General features: G+C 46.0%; 1 protein-coding gene across 1 annotated transcript in view; it reads left to right on the top strand.

The window, feature by feature from the left end:
- The first annotated feature begins 2,595 nt into the window (after nt 1-2,595).
- Nucleotides 2,596-11,567, top strand: part of IL2RA (interleukin 2 receptor subunit alpha) — a 43,247-nt gene continuing 34,275 nt past the window's right edge. The window contains exon 1 of the mRNA XM_060095405.1: nt 2,596-2,785. Coding sequence (XP_059951388.1) covers nt 2,722-2,785 — 64 coding nt within the window. The 5' untranslated portion in view covers nt 2,596-2,721. The remainder of the gene's footprint in view (nt 2,786-11,567) is intronic.

Genomic DNA, 11,567 nt, shown 5'->3' with positions numbered 1-11,567 from the left:
GGAGCCTAGGGGTAGTGCCAGCCCAATAGCAATGAGCATATCTTGGCATCAAAACACTATTTCCCTCTGAAGGAACCCGGACTCTTTGGATTAATGGCTGATTCCAGGGCTGGAGAAAGTACAAGAGAGAAAGTACAAGATGAGCCTGGAAAAATCTCCTTATGCTCCCAAAGCCAAGAAGTACAGAAGGAATGATGGGGATGTGTCAAAAGGACACAGAAGCCACCATGAATGGACTCACAGTGGACAAACAGGAGACAGTTTGAGCATTGAAATAAATGACAGCGATAGATTATAAACCCAGTGAAAACAATAGAAAATCCTGAGTCTGTACACATAAATAAATGAATAAATTGAAAGTTTGATGTGTAACACGATATTTACATCTTATCACCAAGTCCTTATTTATTACAAAGAGGGTTAGGATTATAGTGATTGCAAAGTGGGGGCCCCTGGGAGACACAACCTGGATCAAGGGATCAAAGTGAACATCGTCAATTCTGTATTTGGAACATCACAGTGGCAGCTACTCTTCCATGGTTTGTGGGCGGGAGTTATTTATATTATACTTCCAATTTTTCTGTACGTTTATTTCAAAACTATACGATGATAACTGTAGCCAGGCAAAATCTCCAGCTTAGTAACAGGGACAGCCCGGCAGATAACAGGAATTGCCGCGCTCATCCACATGGTTGAAATGTTTCCAGCAATGAGCGTAAGCCTGCTCTGGAATCGTAAAAGATAATCCTGTGACATTTCGATAAAGTATTTCACTCCCAGAAAGAGATCAGTTCATGCTTTTCTCTGCAAACTCTGGTACTTAACCTGGAAACCACTCTTAGTCCATGTGCAGCCTTTCAAGGCCCTTTTCAGAGATCATAATTACCTTTCTTAGAGAATATCAGAATGTTCTTAGAGAATTATCAACAACACATATTGGAACCATGAACTGCTTTGGCTTGCCTGGATGGTTCTTCCTTTTGTCAATATTTTCACTTGCTTTCTAATATTTTTAAAATTGTATTTTACTATAACTACATGATTACATGAATTTCCACTAAGCAAAACATAGTCAACCATTTCATGAAAATCAGAAGATAGCTCTGATCTCTAACAGGGAAGGGACTTCCCTGGCAGTCCAGTGGCTAAGACTCTGCGCTCTCAATTCAGGGGGCCCAGGTTCGATCCCTGGTCGGGGAACTACATCCCACATGCCACAACTAAGAGTTTGAATGCTGCAACTAAAGATCCCACACACGGCAGCAAAAGTCCTGAGTACTCCAACATCGAAAACCGAAGTCCACATTTTAGTAATGATCCTTGTTTTGGGTTTTTTTTCCCACAAATTTATTTATTTATTTATTTTTGGCTGCATTGGGTCCTCATTGATGCACGCGGGCTTTCTCTAGCTGTGGCGAGTGGGGGCTACTCTTCGTTGAGGTGTGCGGGCTTCTCATTGTGGTGGCTTCTCTTGTTGCAGAGCACGGGCTCTAGGCACATGGGCTTCAGTAGTTGTGGCGCACAGGCTTAGTTGCTCTGCGGCATGTGGGATCTTCCCGGACCAGGGCTCGAACACGTTGTCCCCTGCATTGGCAGGTGGATTCTTAACCACTGCACCACCAGGGAAGTCCCCAGTAATGATCCTTTTTTTTTTTTTTTTTTTTTTTGCGGTACGCGGGCCTCTCACTGTTGTGGCCTCCCCCGTTGCGGAGCACAGGCTCCGGACGCACAGGCTCCGGACGCACAGGCTCAGCGGCCATGGCCCACGGGCCCAGCCGCTCCGCGGCATATGGGATCCTCCCAGACCGGGGCACGAACCCGTATCCCCTGCATCAGCAGGCGGACTCTCAACCACTTGCGCCACCAGGGAGGCCCCCCAGTAATGATCTTTTAAGAGAAAGACACATCTGGTGGCAAAACATCTTATAAAATGACAAGTCACATGCAGGGACCCAGAGCATCGTGGTGAAATAATTATGGCTAGTACTGATTATAAATCTTGGGAGAGTATTCATGAGTTCTGAGTATGGAGACCCAACCCGGATGCCCCCTGGACTTTTTAAAGGGACCTGTGGTCAGACAGCTTTAGGAAATTCCTGTCCAGGACCAAGACTGCTCTCCCGCACTCCTGGCATGACTTTGCCCCCCATCTTGTGTGGCCCCTGCCCACTGCTCCGGGAGCTGCATCTTGTGTGGCCCCTGCCCACTGCTCCGGGAGCTGCAAGTCTGGGGAAGGACCTCAGTTTCACAGTGACATCAGTTTATGAAACTCTAGCTGAGACCACTGCCAAGAAGTGCTTGCTCACCCTCCTTCAACAGCAGGGGGAATCTCCCTCCCCTTTGCAGGAGGACGCTGAAGAAAGGATTCATATACGAACCCCAATCCTTCTCATCAACCCCGGCCCACACCTCCCAGCAACTGAACTTGAAAAAAAAAAAAAAAAAAACCTGGTTAAAACCACTTCCTATATTTGAGACTAGAGAAGAGAGTGGTAGGCACGATTTCCTGACTGAACAAACCAGGCTAATACTTATATAGAGCAAGTGCTGACTGTCCTAGAGACGGATGGACCAGCGAGGATGACGATCTGGGCGGATTGATCCTTCCCCAGCCTCCCAGCGTGATGCCAGCAAGAGGCTGAAAGGAAACCCAGCACTCTGCAGAGAAGTACCTTTTCTTCCTGGCCCCCACATCGGCAGCTGATCCCAGGGGCCCGGAGGATGGAGCCAGGCTTGCTGATGTGGGGATTCTTCGTATTCATCGTTGTACCTGGCTGCGTGACAGGTAAGGGGTCACTGGTCTCCTCGGAGTCCTGGGAAGGCTAAGGATGTCGACTCCTCCCAGCCACAGAATCCGAGAGGCACCTAAGTAGAAAGTACGGGGAAGGGGGTTGAATCCTGGGTTCTACCCCTATGTCCACAGCCCACCGGGGGCCCGTTTTATGCCTCAATTATCCCCGACCTATAAAGAGAACTTGGAACGGTGGACTCTCTGTTGCTCAAAGTCTTTGACGTCTGATTCTGGGAAGAATAGGGTGATGTGATATTTGAATGTTATCAGATACTAATGAGCAGAGTCCTCAAGAACTTGGATTTTCCACTGAATTCAGTTTTCCACTGCACCCACCAAGCTGTAAGATAATACTAAAAATCTACTAGGAGTCTAAGACCAGGTGAATGTCTGGCAGATATCACTAACTCATATATGAAACATTGGGATCATTTAAGATCTCAGAAAAGTTAAGCCTCAGGGATGTATACTTTGTTTTTTACTGCCTCGGGAAATAATACCTAGGAAGTTTCTTATATGTGTAACTTTATAGAAGTTTAAAAAAAATAAGCATATCACTTTCAGAACATTAATTCTTCTTATGTTCTTATGTGTATATATGCATGTATGTATGTATGTGGAGATATATATATATATAGATAGATAGATAGATAGATAGATAGATGAAAGTTTTGAATTCCTTTCATCCTTTCAAAAGGGTTTGTCAGGGTTTTTTTTAAGCAATAAGAAACCACCAACTTCTACCTCAAACCTCCTTCCTAATTGAGTGTGAACTTTCCAATAACGTCTTCCCTTGCTTATGCAGGAAAACAGGTAAGATATCAGAGTCTATGATTTTATATCCTTCGTTTCTAGATATATAATGTTGCTAACTGGCCACAGAAAGATATGTTAAGAAGTGAAACAGGATGATGCATAAGGAGTCTTTCTTGCTTGTTTAGGGGAAATGACCAAGTCACTGGGCTATGAACTGACCCAGGTGTAGGATCTTCTTTACTTTAAAGTGAAAAGTGGGCGTGATTTTAGGAAGGCTTATAATGAGATTTCTACCTCTACAGGGTCTTTGCAAAGTGGAAGGTCAAGCTAAGCCAGAACAGAAAAGTCTTTACAGTTAATCATGCCCCATCTCTGGGAAACACATTTCAAGTAAACGCGTGTTATTGCCAGCCGATGATGACTTATCTGAAGATGTGAATGGTCTTGTAGCAGTGAGGACTCCTTCATACACTCACATCTTCAAAAATCTATCTAATACGTATTGTTCCCCTTTTCAACACTGTAGGAAATACTAAAACGAACAAGACATAGCCTCACTCCTTAAGAGAGATATAACCTAGTAAGCGGAATAAAGGCATAGATATAATAACAGCAGTATGGGTGGAATGGGATAAGATCTAGGGGAGCAGGGGTGTATCAGGGAAAGCTTCGTGAAAGCAGCAGCAAAAAGTGCCCTGAGGGGGAAGTGAATTTCCCTGAGTGGAGATTCCAGATAGAGAGGCCCACAGGAGCAAAGACACAGCAGAGCATCAGGGAACAGCCCCCAGCCTTGGACGGGGATGTGGGGTTGCTGGGGACTAAGACTGGAAAGGTAGGATGGCATCAAATGAATGACCCAAGGCCTTTGTAGCAAGTTTAAAAAATTAAACTTCATTTGGGAGTCAATAAAAGACTACTAGAAAGTTAAAATGACCATTTATAGAGTACCTTCTATGTGCCAGACGTATAAGTCTTCTTTTACTCTTCATAGCCCCTTTGCAAGGTGGATGTCACCAACCCATGAGATGAAGAAGACCTCAAAACTCAGAGGTCAGGGCTTCCCTGGTGGCGCAGTGGCTGAGAGTCCGCCTGCCGATGCAGGGGACGCAGGTTCGTGCCCCGGTCTGGGAAGATCACACATGCCGCGAAGCGGCTGGGCCCGTGAGCCATGGCTGCTGAGCCTGCGCTTCCAGAGCCTGTGCTCTGCAACGGGAGAGGCCACAACAGTGAGAGGGCTGCGTACCGGAAAAAAAAAAACAAAACTCAGAGGTCACATAGGCAGTGACAGAGCCAGGATTCAAACCCAGTTTTCTCAGCCATGTGCTCTTCCTGTTCCCTGCAGACAGGGTCCGAGCTCTACAGAGATGATTCCGTAAAGAGAGTAGGTGCACAGACAGGGCGTGAAATGGTCCCATCCAGAGGCAAGTGAGGACTTGGTAGCTAAAGAGAATGATACGGGCTGAGTTTCTGGGATCCACATATGGCTTAGGAACCACTCCAGGGTAAGAAATAATCTCATCTCAGACTTTTTCCTCCCAGGGGAACCCAGTCTTCAAATAAACAAGTCTTTTTATTCCTCAGAAGGAAGAGGTTGCTAACGAAATCAATCAGACTGTCAACAGATGCAATTTCTAGCTGATTCATAAGGCAGATTTTCAGTCTGAAAATTTCCAAAGCCACCATTTAAAATTGTGATGGGTGACAGGGGATGTATTAGTCAACGTGAGTGTTTTGAGTCTCTGTATTACTGGGTCCTGGGATGTGGTTGAAAAGAGAATTCTCCTGATGTTGCCAACAGACACGTTATTGAAGGTGCCTTTCTCAGCATTGTGGAAATTCTGAGAATTTATCTATGCCTTGATCATCTTTCTTTCATTCTAGGAATTCTGTGATCAAATCTTCATGCCCTAGACTCAAAAAAAAAAAAAAACAACACAATGCGGAAACCCATTAAGATGATATTTTTGTCTAATTATCCCTTCTTGTAAAGATGACTGCCCACACTGGAATTTCCATCTTCACATTTATCATTAAAACACAAAATGTTTAACTCTTCATATTTAATCATTCAATTTCTCTAGATCCCAAGGTGTTATTGCCACTGTTTCCTTGCTCATCTTTAAGATGTACTTTGGAAAAGATATATATATATATGGGGCTTTGGTAAACTTAGGAAGTACCTCAAGAAACAGTTGCTACTTTCTTTAAAAACAGCATGTCTTAAATAGGCAGTGCTGTTTATCACCCATACATCTGCTCCTTTTGAGATCTGAGAGAATTAAGGCACCAAAAAGAGTTGACTTCACTGATGGACAGTCAGCTAGAGATGCTATAGAGGACGGCTCATGAGCTCTACAGCTCCTGCCCTCAACTTCACTCATCCAAAGAGAAGACTTCTTAGCTTCTTTGGCTAAAGCCCTGAGTAGTCTGGAGGCTTCTGTGTTGTTTCTTGTTGAAGTCATTCCCATCATAGCGACAGTCACCCTTAAGTCAGGCTGGCCCTCAACGTGGTAGTCATTCAAGTTCACTTCCCGCTCCCTTCATTTCCAATAATCAGTAGAAACCGTAAAAATAAACAGAGTTCCTTTGGGAAGGCGAGCCATGTCACCTGATGTCAGTGGATAGAAGAGTCAGGGATACTGAACTTTGCAGGGAACAGAAAGTGGTCCAAGGCACCTCCAAACGACCATCGTTGGAGAAGGTGAAGGGCATGATTTTTGGCAAATTTCTATACCTCCCTGGGCCTCAGTTTCTCTGCAAAATGAAAAGGTTGATGGAGCTGATCCTGAGACTGACTTCTAGCTCTATCGCTCTACGTCAAGAATTCTGAACAGGAAATAAAATAAGCTCTGTCGAAAGGCCTTTTCAAGCTGGCGTACTTTTGGATGAAAAAGTTTCCAAACCGAAGACGTACACAGCAGGGTCTGGGTTAAGAGACCTTTGCGGGCCCAAGTGCCGAGGCTGACGTATCATTGTAGGTTATTTCCAACTCCTGAAAGGTACTGCGCAGCACTCAGGCGAGGTTGTAAACGTCAAGGCAAAAATACTTATTACTGCTGGGTGAGGCTTCTGCTATTTGCTTTTTGGGCATTTTTGCCCTCAAATGGTTTCCTTGCTTCTCACAGGGGAGGTCTTACATGAGTGGGAACCTCCTTCTCTTCTCTTTATCCGAGGCCATTCCCTATGAGAAAAGGAAAGAGGACCTTAATTCAATGGATTGTTTCAAAAAGCTATAAGCCCTGCATCCTTGAAAGTGGTCAAGGCTTTCCAGCCATGTCAGGGGAGCCACAGAGGGGCACATATGCTGGCTGGGAAGATGGATGGGGTGGAATTCCAGTTGTTCTCTGCTGCCCTCCAATCTCTATGTTTTAACTTCCCCTCCTAGAAAGTGAAATTAGGGATATGTGTCTTTCATACTTTTCAAATGTAAGAGCACCCAGATGGCAAACCAGTAGATTCTTGGCTTTAGGAGAGGATCTTGGCTTTTGTTCACCATCTGCTCCCCTGCCCCAGACTTTAGGTGGCAGTGAGAATCAGAAAAGGAAGGAGACTTGAGTGGAAAGGTGACAGAGGTTGGGTGGGGGATGCCGCTGAAAAGGTAAAACTTTGGGAACTTCCCTGGTGGTCCAGTGGTTAAGACTCTGCACTTCCAATGCAGGGGCCGCAGCTTCGATCCCTGGTCAGGGAACTAAGATCCCACATGCTGCGTGGCAATGCCAAAAAAAAAGGTAAAACTTTGAACTGTGGGTTTATTCGTGTCTGGTGAATGTCCAACAGCCAAACAGAGTAAAGAGTTCCTCTATCCTTTTCCTCTCCATTAACTCCTGGGCTCCCTTTCTCTGCAAATGTTTAAGCAGAGCCTAAATGAAAATTTGTCAAAAGTGGTGTAGAGATTTCTCAAGCCGGGCAGGAGGCTGAAGGAATGGCCTCTGATCCCTTTGGACTTAGAACCTAGGATTCCTTCTCTCCAGGCTAACAATGTGTGTCACCTTGGTACCAGTCATGGCCCACCCGGGGGCCCTCTGAAGCCACTAGGGGTCTCTAAACTTCCAGACACTCTCCTCTCTTGTTCTTCATCCAGGCAGGTATCAGGGGAAGAGAGATTGGAGACCCTTAATGAGCTCCCTCATCCCCTCTTTGGCCACCCTTTCTAGTAATTTCTTCAGGAAGTTCTGCTTAGGTGGAGTCAGCCGCTGCCCCAAGTATTATCAAGGGGGCAAAAAAATGGTCCATAGAACCTCACCACATAAAGACAGACCTCATTTATCACTCCTATACATACATCCTGAATCTCCCAACAGGAAGAACAAAGTGATAGCAAGACTCCAGCTGGCTTAATCTTTCTTGAGTGGTGAGTCCTTGAGCAAATTTGATGAGTGCTGTTAACTGTCTCCTTAGAGAACTGTACATATGCACAAAATTTTGAGGATAATATTTGGGGTTGTAGCCTTCCTATCAACCAGGGTCTCCAGGAAGGACCTCCAATGAGGTTCTTTAATATCTGAACAGCTATAGTTGTGAGCACAGAGGATGAGACACAGGAAGTTATGCTCCCTGTTAAGGGAGCTATAGTTGGCTTGGCAAAAGCAACCTAAAAGGCCTGGGTGCCTAGACAAGATAGTAAGAAAAAGGTACCAAGGACACAAGGCAAGCAAGAAAAGTGGAGAGCCAGGACTAGAGTCCAGGCTTCCAGATTCCAGTCCAATATTCCCCTTAGGTCTTCACGTCGACTCTCAGTGACATCCATCCATCCGTCTTTCCATCCATTGATCCATCCATCTTTCCATCCATCCATCCATGCGTTAGGATTACCAAGATGGAAAAGGTCTTTGCTCTCAAACTGCTTCTGGCCTAAGACTGGAGATAAAACATCTGCTGAGCAACCCCCACCTTGAAGACTTGCCAATGGAGGCAGCCAGTGAGTCAACCGCCATCACTGAATCCCTCCCCGTCTCAGGCTTTCAAATAAGTCACCCATTTAGGGGAAAACAATAATAGAATCATCTCTAGGTATTTTAGGTATTTTCCACTCTAAGATTACTCAGGAAGTTTTTGGCTGTTTGACTTGTTTGGAGGTTACTCTGGGATTTGCTTCCATCAGGGAGAAAACACAAGTCCAGCTGGGAAATGTATTTAGAGCAGTGGTTTCTAGCACGAACTGCACATTAAGTGTGCGTCTGGGAAACTTTAACAAATGATGCCCAAGCCTCACCCAAGACCAATTAAGACCAATTAGGTCAGACTCTCTGGGGATGAGAATTGGACATAAGGGTAACATTATGTTTAAGCTCCTCAAATGATTCAAGATGTGGTTAGGATTGAAATCCACAGAATGATTCCGTGGTTGGTCCAATTCCATTGTTTTATTTCTATTCACTAAGAATAGGTGCCCTAGCACAGTATTTCCCAAAGTTTAACCTATTACAGATCACCTAGGGGCTTGTTGTGAGGCAGATTCTGACTCAGGATGTCAGGGATGGGGGCTGAGATTCTGGTTTCAGGCTCCCTGTGAGGCCCATGTTGCTAATGCCCGAACCCCATTTTGAGTAGCAAGGCTGTCACAGGAGAGAAGAAATATGTGTTGTGTCCACTCCACACAGAACTTGCAAGTAAAATGGGAAAACCAGTCTGGGAAAGACACAAGATCAAATATTACAAAGTGGTATGTAGCAAAGTTGACACATGCCACAGCGACCAAAGCAGGGTAAGGTGCTTTGCGGAGCGTTCAGAAAGGCTTCTTGGAGAAGGTGGCTCTAAGCTTGTGCTTGTGAATCTCAGAAGAGGCTGGAGGGTGGTGTTTCCTAATGATGTTGCTACAGTTGTATACGTGGGTCATGCTCCTTGAGTAACAACTGAAAATTGAGGTGTTAATGAGATCAACGAAACAAATGACCCATATTTCAAATATTGGGTTGGCCAAAAAGTTTGTTGGGGTTTTCCGTAAGATGGTAAGGAAAAACCCAAACGAACTTTTTCATATTTCATGTTGGCTGTGTGCTGAGCAAGATGAGGCTCAAATGGCTAGTGATGATCTGATAAAAACTAGTACTTTTGCTCTGACAAGAAGCACCTGTGTTCTCCTCCTCTCATTTTGATCCTCTAGTGTCTACACACCTTGTTGGGGTCTGGTAGACTTCATTCCCACAATGGGTCACTGAATCAGCATCACCAGGACCACATGACACCTCTGGGTAACAGTCAAGAAGTCCAGGGTCTTATTCCCCTACATCCAAATTATGCCCCGACCTAGCCCTGGCCAAGGGCACACCACAAGGCCAGAGCTCTAGGACCTCCATCCTGACCGCCCACGTGACACTTTGCCCCCACCCACCCTGGCCACGCAGCTTTCCATCAGCCATGGTGCCTGCACTCTGAACCCAGTGTCAGGTACCCAGGAGGATTTCAAGCAGCAGAAACACTAAGGCACCAAAGTGTGGATGCCATGGGTGGGGGATGACCAGAAGCTCACAAGGGACCAAGTAAGCTGAATAGCCTGGGTCAGACTAGTCAGACCTGCTTCCTGGGCTGCTTTCCCCCCTTTTCCAATCATTCTGGATGCAGTGAAAGGCCAGGCTGGCTTCAGGAGGCTAGGAACAGTTAAATACTTTTTTTCCCAAAAGAAGAAGAAAGAGAAGCAGGTTTCTAAAGAATAAAAAGTAAGTGCTAAGGAGGCGATTGGTTCCTTTAAAAGAAAGAGCGTGGAAAGCCCGCTGGTCTTCAGGAGGCCCTCTTGAGAGAGAAAGCTGAGTGGTGGGCGAAGCTGTGAACTGGAGAACAGACGGCTAGCTGGGGTAGGCCTGGCATAAACCCTGATCCCAGTACCCACTTTTTCCTTTGAGGCTTATTTGTCTTCAGCCTTGTTGCAGGAAACTTTTTTTTTTTTTTGGCTATGCCGCGTGGCTTGTGGAATCTTCGTTCCCCGACCAGGGACTGAGCCCAGGGCCACGGCAGTGAAAGCACTGAGTCCTAACCACTGGACCACCAGGGAACTCCCCAAGAAACATTTTAAACACGAATGATAATAACAAGAGCTAATATTCACAGCCTACATGCTCTCTTACAGGCATTATGTGAAAACGTAGTGTTCCTTCGAATAATCCTCAAAATCAGGTCGGCCTTGTTCTCACCCCCATTTGGCACCTGGCAAACTGAGGCTCACAGGAGTAAGTTAGTCCATGGAACACAACCGGGATGGGGAGCGAGGATGTGAACCAGGCTGGAGTGATGCAGAGCCCACATTCTTGATGATTCTCCTGAACCGACGTTAGTAAACAAGTTTGCTTTCACTTTTTTAAAAGTGGAAGAGAGTCCGCTCTGAGGAGGCCCCGCTGCTGCTGTGGTTGTGCGTAAATGAACGAGCCTGTTCCTACAGACTCCGACCCTAGATGCCCAGCAGCGATCCCTCCATCTCCCCTAGGAGCTGACCTCTTCAGGCACACAGAGCCCCTGCAGACTTAAATTCTCTGAATCCCGCTCTCCCCCTCCTTCTACGTCCCAAACAGCAGCTCGAGGTGTCTTTCCTGCATTTGACGGGGCTTGAAAGAAAGCACTCGAGTCGAGCCACGTCTGCCCCAGACGCCCACGAAACAGAGGAAATTCTGAGCACCTCCGGGCATGAGTCAACCCCACCACGTTCAGGAATCTCTGCCCACAGAATCACCCACTCTTTTCTGTTTGGGCCCAAAATAGATACCTCCTTCAGAAGTTTTGCTGCTTTTTGTATCCTCAGCAATAAGAAAACAAAGGCGAGGATAGGTGTGCCTCTGAGGCATGATGGTGGGAGTCTTCTCTGCTGTGAAGTTTTTCAGAGTGAAAACACTGCTGCCAAGGTAGACAGACAGGATGGGTGTGACAGGTGGAGGAGGGACGCAGGAGTGTGGATGGCGACAGTCTTGCCTGTGGCATCACCTTCAGGCACTGCTTCATTCCTTTGTTGATTCATTCATTCGGCAAATGTTTATTGAGCAACTACTATGTGTCAGAGACAGGGTTAGGAGATGAATGTAACCCAGTCCTTGGC

This window comes from Mesoplodon densirostris, chromosome 4 (assembly GCF_025265405.1).
Source record: "Mesoplodon densirostris isolate mMesDen1 chromosome 4, mMesDen1 primary haplotype, whole genome shotgun sequence".
Taxonomy (NCBI): Eukaryota; Metazoa; Chordata; class Mammalia; order Artiodactyla; family Ziphiidae; genus Mesoplodon; species Mesoplodon densirostris.
This window is presented reverse-complemented; position numbering and strand designations above follow the sequence as displayed.